The sequence below is a fragment of the Condylura cristata genome, unplaced genomic scaffold (genome assembly GCF_000260355.1).
Source record: "Condylura cristata isolate star-nosed mole 26May11 unplaced genomic scaffold, ConCri1.0 scaffold00090, whole genome shotgun sequence".
NCBI classification, from domain to species: Eukaryota; Metazoa; Chordata; class Mammalia; order Eulipotyphla; family Talpidae; genus Condylura; species Condylura cristata.
Genome location: NW_004567191.1, coordinates 88,525 through 105,823, shown reverse-complemented (window position 1 = coordinate 105,823; position 17,299 = coordinate 88,525). Strand labels below are relative to the sequence as shown.

Sequence of the window (17,299 nt, the reverse complement as noted above, 5' to 3'; positions counted from 1 at the left end):
GGTCAAAAAGACCCCAAACTGTTTCTAGAAAAAGGGCAATGATTGTTATCTTTCTGCTTAATACATATGCTAATGTTATTCCACTGCTTGCTTATAATGTATAAATAAAGTCCTGCTAAGATTGTGGCAGGAGACACTTGCACCCTAGCCTGACTCCCTATGTTCCTCACTCCCACTCCCCCTGTCCCTCCTCAACAGTTTCCCATCTTCAAAGACCCTGCCCTGCTGTTTGTTGTAGCTGGTCTCCTCAGACAGGGCTCTTCCCAGCCTCCCATGTCTGCAGGCTCCATATCCACCTGCAGTCTGAATGCTGGGGTCCTCCTGACTCCTCTTTCTCACAGCCCAGGTCTGTGGCCGGAATCCCATCCTGAACTGACCCGGCCACACGCAGCCGCCCACATTCCTGGAACAGGACAGGCCCAGGGATGTCTGGGTCCCTGTCATAACTCACTCCTGGAGCTTTTAATATACACATAGATACTTTATTGAGGTGCATGAGGCTGGTCATGTGTTAGGCTTGCAGGGTCACCACAGCACCACACCCACCCAGCACCAGAGTCACCATCATGGTCCAAGTGCCCCACCCTCCCTTGTCCTCACCCCCCACTGTTCTCTGGCAACTGTGAGGTTGTGAGAAGAATTACTCCTGGTAATGAGGTGACAGTAAACATGGTTCTCACAGGCTCAGGTCTTCAAAAACTGTAGGTGGTTCACGAGAGAATGATCACAGACAATAGTTAAGTGTTGCAAAGAGAAAAAGGCTCAAAGCACCAATACTTCTCAGTCAGGAGAGGAACAGTTTGTGTGAAGATGTCACCTCTGGCCCTGTGGTTGGACATAAAAATGCTGTAAAAATCATAACCTGCAGCATCGAGTACAAGACCCATCTCACCCCAGCAAACAGCAGGGGCTGGAGGGCCCCAGGGTGTTGTAGGCACAAGAAGACACAATGGGGGACCCCCATCAGCTGGCATCAGGCTTTGTTGTCAAAATGAATCTGATCAAAACTAGAGAGATTCAGTCCCCATCAGCGCTGCCTGGCCAGGAAGACCGGTCTGGTCTGCAGCCCTGGTCAGCACCAGGCACAGCCGGGGGGCACCGAGTTAGGACTGAAGTCTGCCCCACCTGGCCTCTGTGTGGGTTGGCATCTCCATGTCCACGTGATAGTGATGCCCTCAGGTGTATTTCTCTCCTTTGACCCCACGGGTCAGCACAGTCCCCTCCAGCGCCATCCCCGCTGCAGAGATGGCAGGAGTTGGAGTTTCTGACAGCTGAATCCCTCCCTGCCTTCATCCCCTGTCCTGGGCACTGGAGAAGTTGCCAGCTTGGCTGCTGTCACTGGTGCTCAGTGACCAGGGAGTGGCGTTTCCTGTCACAGTCTAAGTCTGTGCCCCTCCAGACACCGGGGAGGGGCCTTAAAACAGATTTCTATAAGGCCTGAACCAGTTTACAACCCCCCCCCCCACCAAACAGTGTAAAACTGTTCCCTTTCTCTATCCTCTCAACAGCACATAACATAATATGGTGGTCTTCCAGAATCTCTCCCCCTTTATCCATGTTCTTGCCAGCACTTGATAGTTCTGATCTTTTTGAATTGGGCCATTCACACAGGTATGAAGTGTTTTAAAGCAGGAGGTTGTGAGTCACCAAATGGGGGAAAGAAATCCTGTAACCCTCAGTCCCACACAAGGCAACTGTCTCACACTGTGAAAGAAAATCATATTCAAGAATTTCAGGTGAATGACCTGAAGTGTGCACATTCTCCATAGCCCACCCGTTCTGTGAGCCCACCCCCCCAAAACTCCCCCATAACCTGGTCCCTCCTCTCTGCCCCAGCCCCTCCCATGCAGGCCTCAGGGTCTCACCTTTAGGGGCTGAGAGACACATCAGGTCCTTGGGCACTATCGCTGCCTGGGGGAGAACAACACAGACCTGGTCAGAGCCACGAGAGAGGAGACCACAAGCGGGACTGATGGAGGTGACTCGCCCCAGGGGCTCCATCTACACTGTCCCAGGGGCTCAGGGACCAAACCCCTATCCACTTGGATCCTATCTGCAGCCTGAGTGTAGCTTCCTCCTCCCCTTGTGGGAAGAGACACCATGTCAGACCAGGGAAGACTCAGGTCAGAAGTCTTAAAGGAATTTTCTAATCCTGGTCCACAGAGAGGTTTTCAGAACTGTGACTAAAGACCTTGGTCAGGACCAGGAAATATGATGGAATGAGATTGTGATGGGTGGGGACTGGACCAAATCCTGTTTGGTTAACATACTTATTTGGATCCTAATTCCCATTAACCAGGCAGGGAAAGTTCTCCCGGGACTTGAAAGCCCCCAGTGGAAAAGATCCCCCACCCCCTTCCCTACCTGAGTGCTTCTTCCTCCATACCACAGCTGCAGCCACCGCAGCCCCAGTGAGCACAGCGCCAAGGAAAACCAGGCCAGCAATGAGGCCCCCGGTGGGGGTGGAGGACTGAGGTGGTGGCACGGTGGAGATGAAGTACCAAAGCGGTGGCATGGTGGGCGTGAAGTACCGAGGCGGTGGCATGGTGGGCATGAAGTACCAAGGAGGGGGCTCTGGAAGGGAAGGAGAGGTGAGGCTTGAAGTACCAGGCCTCTGAAGGTCCCCAGAAGGACCCCTGATATCCTGAGAAGAGCTTCTGTGCCCACATCCCCTCCTCACCCCATCTCAGGACTCGGGGCTCCATCAGCCCCTCATGCTGCACATGGCACGTGTATCTCTGCTCCTCTCCAGAAGGCACCACCACAGCTGCCCACTTCTGGAAGGTTCCATCCCCCCCAGGCCTGGTCTCCACCAGCTCCGTGTCCTGGGTCAGGTCCTTCCCATCTCGCTGCCAGGTCAGGGTGATCTCCGCAGGGTAGAAGCCCAGGGCCCAGCACCTCAGGGTGACCTCATGGTCTGAGATGGTGTGGTGCGTCATGTGTGTCTTTGGGGGATCTGAGGAAAAGGGCATGAACATTCACACTTTGGGGTTTTCCCTCATGGACCCTGGAAAAGCCTCCTGTGACCATCCTCAAAATGGACAGGGCAGTGGGTTTGGATAGAGGAAGCACAAGTCTAGGAACCAGCCAGGTCTGGGAGTCTGGAGTAATCTCTTATTTCTTAGAAAGTTCTAGAATTAGGTTGAATGTTCTAGATAGGAGGACACAGATTGTTAAGTAGAATTGCACAGGCTTTTGCTCCTGACCTGGGTGGGGACTCAGAAAAATCAGGAGTCAGATCAGAAAAGTGTCCTCCGACCAATAATAACAAGACCTTGAGTGAGAAACTGTGGGTTCCCGAGATGGCTTGCTGGGTCAAAAGGATCCAGTGCAGGGTGAGCTCAGGACCTGTCTCCCTCAGCTCAAGAGAGATTGGATTCTTAGCTGTTCTGAGGAAAAGCTGGGTCCTCTGGGGGAGTCAGAAAACCCAGAGGGGGGTACTTCTTCCCTTATGAGAGGGAGAGAGCTGCTGTGACCCTGAATCCCCTCTCCCCATGGGGGCCTGAGGGAGATGGGGAGACCTCTCAGCCCTCTTACCTGGGCGCTGCAGTGTCTCCCTCCCCAGCTCCAGGTATCTGAGCAGCCAGTCCACGCACGCCCCCTCCAGGTAGCTCCTCCAGTGCTCTGCAGCTCCAGCCGCCTCCCTCTTGCGCCTGGTGATCTGAGCAGCGGTGTCCGCCGCGGTCCAGGAGCGCAAGTCCGGGTTCAGGGCGATGTAGTCGGCGCCATCGTAGGCGGACTGACTGTACCCGCGGAGGAAGCGCCTGTCGGGCCCCACTTCGCAGCCGTACATCTCCTGGAGGGTGTGAGACCCTGTCCCCGCCCCATCAGTCCCGCGGTCACTCGCCCGCACCGGCCCTCGCTCCGGGAATAACCCTGAGCTGACACTGAAGCGAGGGGTGACAGTGCCGCGGACTCTTCCTGGGTCCAAGTCAGGGCGTGCCCACCAGCCTGGGGTGATGCTCGACCCCGAGTCTGGGTTCCCCTAGGGGCAGTGGTGGGGGTAACCTGGCCCCGCCGCCTCACCCGCTGCGCTCTGGTTGTAGTAGCGGCGCAGGTTGCTCAGGCTGTCTCTGTAGGCCGCTGTGTTGCTCCTGAGGATCCGCGTCTCCTCCTCCCAGTACTCCCGCCCCTCCTGCTCCACCCAGGACGTCCGCGGCTCCGCGCTCTGACCCGGAGCGTCGCTGTCGAACCTCACGAACTGCGTGTCGTCCACGTAGCCCACGGCGATGAAGCGGGGTTCCCCGAGGCCGGGTCGGGACCACGTGGTGTAGAAATACCTCAGGGAGTGGGGGCCTGGGGGGTGGAAGGGGTGAGGCCAGATGAACCTCCTCTCTGCAAGGTCCTGGGGAGATGAGCCCTGAGGCAGGAAGGCTATGGGGCTGCTGAGCTCTGTAAGGGGCAGCAGGACTAGAAGGCTTGAGACTCAGGTATGGCGAGGAGGGAGGCTGAAGGGACAGGAAGGGGCCAGGGCAGGAGGGCCAAGGGGGCCACAGGGCCAGTGGCTGTGGAGAGGCCCCTTTCCCGGCGTCCTGCGCCCCCTCTGGGACCCTCTAGTTCTTCTCTCCTCAGTGGCCTTTTCCCTCCCGACATGGTACTCACCTGCCCAGGTCTCCCTCAGGGCCAGGACCCCTGAGAGCAGCAGCAGGAGAGTTGGGGACCTCATGACCTGAGCTCTGGAGTCCCTGACAATCTGAGTCTCTCTGCAGGTTGGTGGAGACTGGAAGATGCTGATTGGCTACTCGGGAAACCCTCCCCCACCCAAGGCAATGGGGAGTGAGAACTGGGATGGGTCACCAGTATCCAGGCAGAGGATCAGACTCAAGTTGGGAGAAAAAGGGAGGTGAAACTGGGGAGATGGAGAATCCTCAGCAGTAACCTTCCAGCCCCTTCCTCAGAGAGCCACACCTGGCTCCTGGGACTCTGCCTGCCCCCTCCTGTCCTGCACCAAGACCTTGTCACACCCTGTCCCTGAGGGGGGGGCGGGGTCAGAGATTTTCAAGCATTTTACTTTCAGGGTCTCTATCATTTTCACAAATTAGCGAGGACCTCAGTATAATTTTAGGAGGTTACAGCTCTCAATATTTACTACACGAGAAATAAAACCAAGTTAAAGATGTTTTTATTTAATTCAAAATAATATTCACAGCAATGAGCGGATCTTTTACAGCTTATATTTTTGCAATAGTCTTTCTTCTCTGTCTCATTAAAAGATTATTGGAGTGTCATCATTTCTCCTGCATCTGCTCTGTTGTTTGGTTTCATTTATGATGAAAACCTATACAGCATGCCTGAAATATGTGAGAATAGCATTTCAGTTAACTTGCAGATACTTGTGAATACTCACATTTGTTACACTTTGACAATAAATTGAAACTGTAGTTTCAATTGTAAAAGTGATGGCTTTTCAAATGTTATTTGCAAAGTGAAACAATATCATTGAATATTTTCCATTCTGTTACATTTATTCCACAAGCCTCTTTGATTATTAAACTTGAACTGCCACGTGGTTTTACAAAGTGATGCATATGTTTTACTAGGCTGTATGACCTTTATGTTAATTAATCTAGAATCAAATTTTCAAAATCATGTTTTATGTTCCAAAGATCCCAAAAGAAAAGTAGATGGCTACTGGCAATTGTCAAGTTCATAGTGATGGGTCACAATTTTCCACTACCTGGTTTTCACTGGGAGCTTGTCCTTTATCAAGGTGGTTAATTACTATCATTTGTCAACTGTCAGTTGGGACAAAAGGGACAGGTTCACATTCACTTTCTAGAAAGTGTGTGCAGGTTAACCAAATCTAAAGAATGATAGTTTTGTCATCCATCCCTTCAAGTAAAGATGGCAGTGCTCCTCCAACAACCCCCCAAAAATCTAATTCACCTCATACAAAATAGCTTCCTTGTGACATAGAACTTGGATTGTGGCAGAAGTGACATATATGTGCTCTGTGTCAGACACTGAGTTTGCTTTGTCTTGAATCTTTCTCTCAGGCCTGAGGAGATGCTTCCCTGTGTTTTGAGCCAGGACCCCTAGATCTTCATTCTGCATGGCAGGGTGGGGGGGGGGGTATCTCTGCCTCATCCCTATCCCTCCCTCCTGTCCCCTCCTGGGCAGGCTTCTCCTCTGGGCTCTGGTGCTGGACCTGCCTGTGGTGGGCTGACAAGTATGTGTCATCACCAGTCTTCCCTTTCCTAACTGTTAACAAAGGGTGACAATGTTTCACTCTCTCCTGCTGTGAAACTGCTCTCTTTCTCTAGCTGTCAGAGGTGTGATCTGTTTCCTTTAAAGGGTGGTGCATCTTCATGAAGAACTAAAATGATCAGATGACCTGACAAAGAAAGATGCGCACAGGACACAGTGAGCTAATCACACATAATCTCACTCTGTGGGGAGGACGAGGTTGTGTGAAAGAAGAGCCAATTCACTACAGATGAGACATAATACTCAAAAACAAAGAATACATTTAGCATTGTATATGGAGACACTGGACTAATAAATAGTGAGTCAGTTACAAAGAGAAACAGGCTGTCCCTGAGATCTGGGAAGTGGGGCCGTGGGAGATGGGGATGTTTGACTTCCTAAAAAGTCTCATGGAAGCATGCACTTTTTTTTTTTAAGATTTATTTATTTGTGCATACAGAACTGGGGTACAGGCCAGAGGTGCAAGGGCAGTGAGGGGATTCACCAGAGACAAAGTGGGGAGCAAAACAGGCAGATTAAGGAAGTGCACTGCTGAGGGGAGCAGCGGGCGGGTCAGGAGAGGTCCGCAGCACCATGTGGTCACCTCCGGGGCAGGTGGGAATTGAACTCATGCGGAAGTGGCTTTAGCTTCTTAGTGCTGTGCTTTAACCTGCTGCGCAACCAGGGAGGGCCAGGAAGCATGCACTTTTAAAACTATGTGTGTATGTCTATTTGCAAAACATTAGGAGACAATCTAGTGGGTGAGAGAATGGCCTCACTGGAGATCTGTCTCTAAGGAGGGCCATAGACATGGGGAGCGGTGGAGGGGATGGGTCAGGTGGTAGACTATGGGGGAAATTACACTGGTTGAGCTGTATTCAGTGAATGGAGATAGGACAGCGTGCGAGTATGCAGAAAACCTGAACCACAGAGAGCAGAAGATGAGACAAGCAAGGTCTGCTGTGCCATGTGGGTCAGCTCCCGGCCACAGTGTGATAGCCCTGAGACTTAACCTTTACACTGCCAGGGAGGCCCCACATTTGATATATTTTTTTTACAATGAATGTACATTATGCACATAAGTTCCATTATATATACACATACATGCACACATCTAATCAGAATGAAACATCTTTTTTACTGTATTTTCCATTTACAGCAACATGGATGGAGCTGGAAGGGATCATGCTTAGTGAAATAAGCCAGAAAGAGGAAGAAAAGTACTGAATGGTTTCACTCATAGGAGGAGTGAAGGGACCAGGGAGTGAAAAAATAATTGTAATTGTAAGGTTGAGGCGTCCTGGGCAAGGCTGGAGGGAACCTTGAATCTGGGGCTATTACTGTCTGCAGCTGGAGCCTCCTAACCTTGAGCCCCCTAAAGTCTGGGAGCTACCTGCTCTTTGGGAATCAACTCTGCACGGCTGGCATAATATAAGCTATAAGTGTCCCTGATTAACTGTCTTGGAAAAAAGCAACACAAAGCAGCTCCCTCCCCTATAAAGCTCCCCTGTACTCCCCAGCAGGCAACTTCACTGACCTATACTCTGTCTTTGGGGTCTGTGACCCTCACCCTGAAGCACAATATAGTTCCTACTTGTTAGAAACTTGGCCTGCCCTTCCATCCTCTAACAGTGCCTAGCCTCCTGATCCTTTCAGGCTCAACCCCACCCACCAGTACAGAGCTCCTCTCCCCCTCACCCTGCCCTGGGTCACTCTCACAGGCTGAGGGGCACACTGGGGTTTAACTGGCCTTTTCCTGACCGCCCCTGAGGATAAACACTTACCCATGTCCCTGTTGGCATCTGTCTGTCTGCTTTAGGAAAGTGCCTATTTAACTCCTGTTTTGATTGGGGTGTTATTTTGATTTTGGAGTTCTTTGCAGACCTTGGATATTAACCCCTTGTTGGATAGGGATGTGCAAATATTTTCTCCTGCTCTGTACTGTCTTGATTTTAGTGATAGTTTCCTTCACTGTATAGAATCTTTGTAGTCTGGCTAAGTCTGGGTTATTTTTTTTCTTTTTTGCCTCGTTTCGTTGGAGCACATTAAACATGAGGGCAGTGAAACACTCTTCCTGACATTCTAATAGTGGACACAGGTCATTGTACATTGTCCAACACCCAAGGAGAGCCCCAGGAAGCCACAGACTTGGGGAGATGCTGGCGTGTGGGTTCATCACTCGTGACAGACGCCGCTGGGCAGCCTGTGATTGAACATGGACTGTGAGTGTTGAACAGGTTGAAGAATTCAGCACAATTTACTTTTTTTTTTAAAGATTTATTTATTTGTGCATACAGAACTGGGGTACAGGCCAGAGGCTCAGGGGTGGTGAGAGGCTTCACCAGAGACAGAGCAGGGAACAGAACAGGCAGATCCACGAAGTACACTGCTGAGGGGAGCAGCGGGCGGGTCAGAAGAGGTCTGCCACACCATGTGGTCACCTTGGGGCAGGCTGGAATTGAACTCATGCAGAAGCAGCTTTAGATTCTCAGTGCTATGTTTTAACCCGCTGCGCCACCAGGGAGGGCCCAATTTACTTTTGATAACATCTCTTGTGCATGCAAAGACCTGTAAATAACACTGAAGCATCACATAGATAAGTCACTCCCCTGGACCTCAACACCCCTGTCAGCCAGTATCTGCCCAAATCCAGTTTACAATTTATCATCTGTCTTCTCAAAAAAGTATATCCAAGCTTCTGTCTGGACAATCATGTTTGTTTCTGTTCAGTACAGGAGCTCAGGACAGAGAGTGGGGAAGATATTGCAAATCATGAAGCCGCTAAAGGACTATATATCTCGAATTTACAAAATAGCCCTTTAAACTCTATATCAGAGACAAATAACCCAATTTTAAAAAACACAAAAACAGTGTAGTAAATCAATATCTCTGTAAAAACGTGGGCAAGAGACTTGAACAGACACTTCAGAGACACAGATGACAAGTAAGTGGCCCTCGGTGGTGCAATGGGTTAAGATGCAGCACTATGAAGCTATCCACAGCCACGGCAAGAGTTCAATTCCCCACCGGGGGACCCAGATGGCACGGCAGACCTCGTTGTCTAGCCCGCTGCTCCTCTCAGCAGTGTACTTCGTTGATCTGCCTGTTCTGCTCCCCACTCTGCCTTTGGTGAGGCCTCTCACTGCCCCTACACCTCTCGCCTGTACCCCAGTTCTGCATGCACAAATAAATTAATTAATTAAAAAAAAGATGCTCAATGTCACAGGTCACTAAGGAAAGACAGTTAAGATAGTTAAGATCAACAGTGACACCATCACATGTGGAAGAAGCTGAAAATCCCAACACCACACAGCACCGGGGCCGCCCAGGGTGTGGCCAGCAGGTGCCTCCTCCCTGGGACAGGAACACAGATGGCCCAGTCACTGAGAAGATGCTCACCAGTGTCTGTGAAAGCTGAAAAAGACTGAGCACACGCCCAGCCACTCACACAGCTCATTTACACTTATATTTGCCCAACACCCTGTATGCCATTTATAGCAGGACACCTGCAAGTGTGAGCTGCCACAGTGACTCACTGAGAAAGGCAACGGTAACTAAAGAAACGGAACAAAAAGCTTTGCAGAAACAGGGAAGGTGGGGAGGGAAGTACTCGGGATTATGGTGATGGCACACGGGTGACATGGTGATGGGAAAAAAATGTACAAAATGATGTAAAAATAAACTGTTATAAAAAAAAAAAAAGCTTTGCAGAAAGAAGGCTGAGGAAGTCCACCTCAGCCTGGTGCTGAAGGTTCACACATCCGTGGTCATGCGTGTGTGATGAGCACTGAAGTGCTGAGTGGACAGTGGCCCTGCACCCCTGTGTCTGCTCCCCAACGATAGGCCCTCTCAAAAGGAAAAAACCCAGTAAATTGAGGGCCAGTATTCCTGAGCAGGAACCCTGGATGGAGGGTAAGAGTAGACAATTCAGGATAGGGGGTCACAGACCAAAGAGTGGAGGTGGGGTGAAGTGACTAACACACTTATTAAACCGCTATAGAGATGAGCAGGCTCAGGGCCACCTGAGGGGGGCCCAGTGGCGCAGAGCAGAGGAGGTGTGTGTGGAGGGGGACCTCTGCAGTGAATTGCTGCTCCTGACAGATCAGCCTGTCATCCCACAGATAGCATTAGCTTAATACTGGATGACAATTCCATAAAGGACTGGGCCCCCCCCAAGAGGACACCCCATCAGTGCAGCCTCTACCCCGGGGTGCCCAGCTCTTCTCCAAGGCTGCTGCCTGGGCCTGTGGCTTCTCCTCACACACCTGCCCTCGGGGGCGGTGACTCCTGCCCATCGTGTCTGCTTAAGCAGCTACTTCTTCTCTCTCATATGTGTGTGTGTGTGTGTGTGTGCATATAAAACACCCCTTTGGCAGAGACTGTAAGCCTCTGTCTTGTAGGGAAACTCACCATGTATGTGAAACCGGGATTCTGGTGAATCTCTTCTGATAGGTGACCCAAGAACCCCCACCTGGGAACTCAACACCTCCCTAGAACATCATTCCTCACCCACGTCAATGGACAAAGACAAGGTAAGTCTGAGAAACTGTCAGCCAGAGACACATCATGGAGACCTGTTGGGACTGTGAGGCAAGAGATGGGATTATAGAATATGGTGTGGGATAAGCAGAACTCTACTGCCTTTGCAACTTTTCTGTACATCTAACAGAATTCTTTAAATTATTTTTAAAATGCCCTCAACATTTAATAGGCTTTAGAAGGAAAAAATTATCTACTTTCCAGTTTCCCCAGGTTTTGTTGTCTTTGTTATCCAGAGACTGGAGAGAAGCGTCCTGTGTGGGAAAAGCTGGAACCTCACACACAGGGTGGGGCTCCGCAGTCCTCTCTCCTCTGAGCCTGGTTCTCTGACTCCCACAGGCATCTCAGGCCCAGGACACCGCTCCCAAGGACGACACGCCCAGGTCCACTCAGACCCGCCCAGTCCTGGAGGTTCAGCCAGAATCCAGAGCAGCGCGGCAGCGCCCCCGTGTGGCCACAGGGCTGAACGCAGGAGCCCAGAGCTCCCCAGGCCTCCATAGCGCTCCCTCCCAGCGGCAGAACAGGGATCTGCCCACAAGGGGGCGCCCAAGTCCTGGGTCAGTTCAGTGTCAGTTGATGGCATTGGACACTGGTTACAACCAGGTCTCCAGGACATAACCCTGGTCCCTAGGTTCTGGGCAAATCCCCCATATATAGGTTGCCTCAGTCTCTGGAAATGGAAACTTGGACTCCACTGATCACTTCATTGCCTTAATGTTTTAGTGGTTTGTACCAAATTACTTCAAACCTAGCAGCTGAACCACAAAGACCTGGCATCTCCCACACTCTCTGAGGGGCAGCAGCAGGGGCCTCTGTCTCTGGGTCCCCGAGGCTGCACTGGGGACGAGGTGTTGGCGGGTCTGACTGCTGTGACCAGCACGGAAGGACCTGCCCCAGAGCCCCGTCACTGGCTCCGGAGAAACCCTAATGCTAACATAAGTTAGCGTGGAAATTCTAATTTTTCAGAGCATTTCCCTTCCATCCGGATCTTCTCTGGTGACAGAAGTTGCGTAGCTTGTGTCACTTCACCACAGACACCTGTGTTTCCTGGGTCCGTACCTTGGGCACCCCCCCCACCTCCCCTCCCAACCCTGGAAGCGGAGCCCACTTTCTGTCTCAGGGTCAGGCCTGGGAACCAACCTCTAACCACAACCCAGGAGACTTTGATGGCACAGACCTGTGGTCAGGCATTTGAGGTCCTTTACCCAACACATGCAGATGCCCCCATGGGTACCGATGTCACTGAGAGCGGTGACCCCGTCCTAGATGCCTGGCAGCCTGGGGTGTGAGGAGAGAAGGGCTGCAGCGGTCCGACACCCTGCCTGCCCCTCTCAGCGCCTCCACCAGGTGGCGCTCCACGGGCTCCTTGTATTTATTATTCACTGAGCAGCGGCTCCCCACAGGGCTTTGAGCATCTCCCATGGCTTCATTCACAAATGTTTACTCACTGCCTGCACCCCCACCAAGAGGATCAGGACTGGCTGGCTGACTGTGGACCCTAAACAAGCCCCTCACACTCCTCACCAGCCTCCCCTAAGGGGCTTCCACCTGCCCCTGTGCGGTGTCCCCAGGGCGTCTATCCTGAGATCCCCCAAGGCTACACTGATCAGGTGTTGTGTTCCCCCATACCCAGCCCTCATGACCTCAGTTATCCTTGTGGTTTAACTTGACTCTTCACTGCCTCTGTATCAATAACCCCTCAGTGAGAAGGTCTGAGTTGTGTGGGGAGAAAAGAAACCCTCTGCTCCATGGCCCCTCTGGAGTGATGTCACCAAGGCCACAGTCTGGGGTCAGAGCTCCTGTTGCTCACTCCTTCTGGGCAGGGACCAGGTTATGGGGACAGACTGTGGCTTCCTGTGGCCTGAGTGTTCTCAGCATTTGGGCCCTGTATAACCATGAGGGAAGTGCAGGAGGAGGTGAGTGTCCAGCTCTTCTCCGGGCCCCTCAGCTCTGTCCTCTCTCAGGGTCAGGGGACGGGCAGGGGTTGCAGTCAGGTACCATACGTGTCCAGGTTCTGCTATCACTGGCCTGAGGACTTTTCATTGATTCATCCTCATTAGTACAATGAGGATGACACTGAAGGTCTCTTTAGCTGAAGTCCTGACACTCTCAGGAAATCCTGAATTATATAGTTTTACTTCTTTATTCAGTGTGAATTTTTTAGGACTGAGCAGAGAAGGAAGGTGTCAGTGGGCACAGGACACCACATCTGCAGTGGGGCAGTCCCCTGTTACAATCGTTAGTCATGTTAAAACAGCGCAAAGTTGGGGACAGGTCATGTTTCTGGTCCTCCCCTATGAGCTCATAATTGAAGACAGCTGTCAGGTTCAAGGTAAAACAACAGGATTTATTAACATAAAAAGACTGAATAAAGGGGGAGTGTCTAAGGCCAAAAGTGACCATCTGTCCTACCTGATAGTGACCGCAGTGTCCAGCAGGCCAAACACACACTACTCATGCAAGGTGGTGCTGAGGGCCAGGAGCTGGTGACATATAGGTGAGCAATGGCCCAGGATCCACCCCCCGGCGCAGCTGAGGCCATCCCAGGGGGATTCAGGCTGCTTTGGGCAACAGCTGTGCAATGCCCAGAATGACAGCACCGGACACCGGACCGGACAGCACCAGAGGAAATAGCACCAGGAGATGGTGCCCAGGATCAGAAGGGGTGACAGCAGTTGGCCGGGTATACGTCAGCCGGGCTGGTCAGCACTGGCCAGCAGGTAACCGTGCCAGAGAGGCCAATGTCCCGCTCGCAGAGAGGCCAGTGTCTCAACAGCCAACAGCCTCAGAGAGGCTGGCACAGCCCCAGCCCCTGTCGCCTCACAAGGGACAGGCCGACGGGGCTCCCTGCAGCCTGTTAGAGGCCAGAGGCAGGTGCAGCAGCAAATCTTGGGAGAGGACTCTGGAGAGGTCTCAGCGGTGCCCTGAGGTCTCTGGGGAGGTCTCAGCGGTACCTTGAGGGTATCTGGGGAGGTCTCAGCGGTACCCTGAGGTGTCTGGGGAGGTCTCAGCGGTACCCTGAGGTGTCTGGGGAGGTCTCAGCGGTACCCTGAGGTGTCTGGGGAGGTCTCAGCGGTACCATGAGGTGTCTGGGGAGGTCTCAGCGGTACCATGAGGTCTCTGGGGAGGTTTCAGCGGTACCCTGAGTTCTCTGGGGAGGTCTCAGCAATACACTGAGGTCTCCAGTCAGCGGGGTCTCTGCTAAGGTTTTTCTGGGAACGCAGACTACTCTGACCTGCAGCCGGCTACCTGCTGGCTCCACTGGCTGGCTCCACTGTCTGGCTGTGTCCAGCTGTGTCTTCTCCAGGGCGTCCACCTCCCCCGACTGGCCCCTTCATCACCCCAGCAGCTTGGTGGTTCCCATGGAGACCCCATCAGATTGGTCCCTTTACAGCTCCAAATGGCCTCAAAACCCTTGAATGGCCCTGTGGGAGCAGATCTGACTGGCCCACGGGAGCATGAACCTGAAGGGCCTGTTTACAACTCTGGCTCCTCATTCATAAGTGAAACGCCTGCCAGTGTGCCCAGGGCCTGAGGTCAGTAGTCTCACCCTGGGGTGCAGGCCGCTGTCACAGAGCCCCTAAGATGGGCCCACAGAGCCCCTCTCCCCAGGGCATCAGGGATCCCAGTGGGAGTGGCCTCACAGGCCAGACGCCCCCCCACCCCCTCCGGGCCTCAGAGCAGCCCCCCCAGATTGCTGCCCCAGGCTGGTCTTGGTGCTGCCGCAGCCCAGCCCAGGCCAGCGGTGCAGAGCCGGGGATGCCCACGGGCGCACGCTGAGCCTGGGCCTGGCAGCCGTGGGCCACTCTCCCGTGCTGCGGCAAACCCGCTGCTGAGCGCCTGCCAAAGCTGGTCGAGCCTCACTGCGGGCCCCAGGCTGCGGGGTCTGACTCAAGGTGGCTACAGATGATTCTTGGCCACAGCTGTCCCAAGGACACACTGACCGGAATATATTGGACCCTGCTGCTCACTGTTTCCTAGAAGCTTGGACAACAAAGGCGCCAGGTGATCTGAGAGCGACCAGCAGGGAAGCAGGCCTGTCAGCCCCTGTGGCAAAGGGGTGGGCATGGCCCCTCTCAGGCTGCTCTGCATCTCCTCGGCCCAGAGGGCAGGTCGTGGCCCGAGGTCATCTCTGTCCTGGAAGGTGGGTGAGGAAGGGACACACAGAGGGCAGAGGAGATGCTCAAGGTGGGGTGACCACACCTGCCCTGGTCAGGCCCCAGAACCCCACCCTGCCCCCCCCCACTCTCCCTCTGTCCAGTGTCTGCTCTCCAGGGTGCCCCAGGCCTGTCTCATGTAGACGCCACGTGGGAGCTGACCCTCATGGCCCGGCAGACCTCTCTTGTCTCACCTGCTGCTCCCCTCAGCAGTGTATTTCAGTGGATCTGTGTGTTCTGTTCCCTATTCGGTGTCTGGTGAATCCTCTCAACCCCACATCTCTGGCCTGTCATCCAGTTCTTGTATGCATAAATAAATTAATCTTTTTAAAATGTTTTTTTTTTTTTTTTAAGATTTATTTATTTATGCATACAGAACTGGGGTACAGGCCAGAGGCTCGGGGCGGTGAGAGGCTTCACCAGAGACAGAGTGGGGAGCAGAACAGGCAGATGGACAAAGTACACTGCTGAGGGGAGCAGCGGGTGGGTCAGGAGAGGTCTGCCACACCATGTGGTCACCTCCGGGGCAGGCGGGAATCGAACTCATGCGGAAGTGGCTTTAGCTTCTCAGTGCAGTGCTTTAACCCGCTGCGCCACCAGGGAGGGCCTAAAATGTTTTAAAATAAATGAATAGAGCAGTTAGGGAGGATTCTTGTCTCTAGTGATTGTGAACTTGGACACTTCAAACAGCCAAATACTGAAAACAACCATTTGTTTTGCTGGAATATTCCCTGCTCACAAACACGACAGTTCAAATACTTCCAGGTCTCTGGTGTGAAATGTGTCCTTTCTCTATCTGAACGTGGAGGTCAGAGCCTGGTCACTCTGCAGCTGTCTCACAACCCAGCCTGTCATCACCTCCCCTCCTCCCCCACCCCCACCTCCCTCACCACAGGAGCAACATCGGGAGGGATTTTTAAATTAAAATTATCAGTAAGGGCTGCTTGGGCAGGGAATGGGCCTGTCCCTGAGAGGACCCACCTCACTCAGGGTGAGTCCAGGGGTTGTGACCCCCTGGAGGCCTCAGCCCCTCAGCTCTGAGACCCCCCCCCCACACTGCAGCTGCCACAGTAGCTCACCAGGCTCCTTACAGCTCAGTCCCACCATGAGAATAATTCTACACCGGCTCCTCTTCCTCAGTCCAGTGCTTCTGCTGGTCATGCGCAAATCCTGCTTCTTCATGGACCTCTTCTTATTGGTCTTATTGGAGTGTTGTGCTGACACTCTTCACCCTGTGTGGGGTTTGAATTCAGTGAACTGGGTCCTGAATGTGTGATTGTCCTCCAACTATCTAATGCTGTGTGCTCTGTCTCCCCTGTCAGACACACACACACACACACACACACACACACACACACACACACACACACACACACACTCCCTTCCCTGGGAACAAAACCCTCCCTCACACTGGGGTGTATCTGACCCCCTGTCTCTGGCTTTCCTCAAAGGCCCGCTCTCTGTATTGTCTCTACTTAGTGGGTCTGAGCAGCCCCAGGAGTCCCTGCCTCTCCCACCTCTGACCTTGTGGCAAAACGGCCCCTCACCCTGCGTGACAGTGAGGAGGCCAAGGTAAGTTCTGAGCTTAGTGATTGATGGAGACAAGTTATTTTTTTTTCTCGTGGTTCATAATAGTTTTTTTATTATAGTATTTTTGAGGTATACACTGTATGTGATTCAGAGTTACAGGTTCACACCTGCTCAGATGTGAGTCCCCTCACCACCCCACCACCAGTGCAGCTATAGTCATCCACCACAGTTCTCTGGACCTTCTTCCTTGCTCCCCACCTTCAACCCCCTCTGCTAGCCTCAGTTTCACAGCCAGACTCCAAGGGTTTGGTTTGAGTTCATCTGTTCCTTTGCTGGGTTTCTGTATATTAGACATATGAGTCATATCAACTGGTATTTGTCATTCTCCTTCTGATTTATTTCACTTGGAATAATTTTACCCATTTGCATCCATGTTGTTGTATATTCAAGATTTCATCTTTTTCACAGCTGAGTAGTATTCCATTGGAATGTGGAATATATGTGCCACAACAGTTCCACTCATCTATTTTATACACATACATGGTTTCCATAATTTGGCTGCTGTTAATATTGCTGTAATGAGCACAAAAGTGTACATGTCCCTTGAAATGATTGCATTATTTGAATGAATCCCTTTGCATCATTTGGATAAATCTCAAGGAGTTGAAAACTGGGTCACCTGGCAGATCAGTTTTTAATATTTTAGGAAACACCATCCTATTTCTTGTGGGTCAATTCGCACAAGAGTATAGGAAGGTTCCTTTTCCCACACACCCTTGCCAACACTTGTTGTCTCTGGTCTTTTTTTTTTTTTTTAAAGATTTATTTATTTGTGCATAGAGAACTGGGGTACAGGCCAGAGGCGCAGGGGCAGTGAGAGGATTCAC

At 52.2% G+C, this 17,299-nt stretch overlaps 1 protein-coding gene across 2 annotated transcripts; it reads right to left on the bottom strand.

Annotated features, from left to right (window-relative positions):
- Positions 1 to 328: 328 nt before the first annotated feature.
- LOC101618494 (HLA class I histocompatibility antigen, B-15 alpha chain-like) lies at positions 329 to 4,696 on the bottom strand. 2 transcript variants are annotated; one of them, XM_012734897.1, is made up of 7 exons: positions 4,603 to 4,696; positions 4,027 to 4,296; positions 3,538 to 3,813; positions 2,681 to 2,956; positions 2,365 to 2,574; positions 1,866 to 1,911; positions 332 to 825 (listed from the first exon to the last, which is right to left on the bottom strand). In XM_012734897.1, the coding sequence occupies exons 1-6, from the start codon at positions 4,664 to 4,666 to the stop codon at positions 1,868 to 1,870; spliced, it is 1,140 nt and encodes a 379-aa protein (XP_012590351.1). In that variant the 5' UTR covers positions 4,667 to 4,696; the 3' UTR covers positions 332 to 825; positions 1,866 to 1,867. The 2 variants fall into 2 exon arrangements, with proteins under 2 accessions (XP_012590352.1, XP_012590351.1); XM_012734898.1 differs by lacking the exon at positions 2,681 to 2,956 and having other exon boundaries at positions 329 to 825.
- Between the last annotated feature and the right edge of the window lie 12,603 nt (positions 4,697 to 17,299).

Bases quoted from the DNA above. Each gene is read 5' to 3' on its own strand.
- LOC101618494 (XM_012734897.1), bottom strand. From the start codon at position 4,666: ATGAGGTCCCCAACTCTCCTGCTGCTGCTCTCAGGGGTCCTGGCCCTG. The intron at 3,814-4,026 runs GTGAGGCGGCGG...GGGCGGGGACAG, and splicing joins CTACAACCAGAGCGCAGCGG to GGTCTCACACCCTCCAGGAG. The intron at 1,912-2,364 runs GTAGGGAAGGGG...GTTCTCCCCCAG, and splicing joins ATGGAGGAAGAAGCACTCAG to GCAGCGATAGTGCCCAAGGA.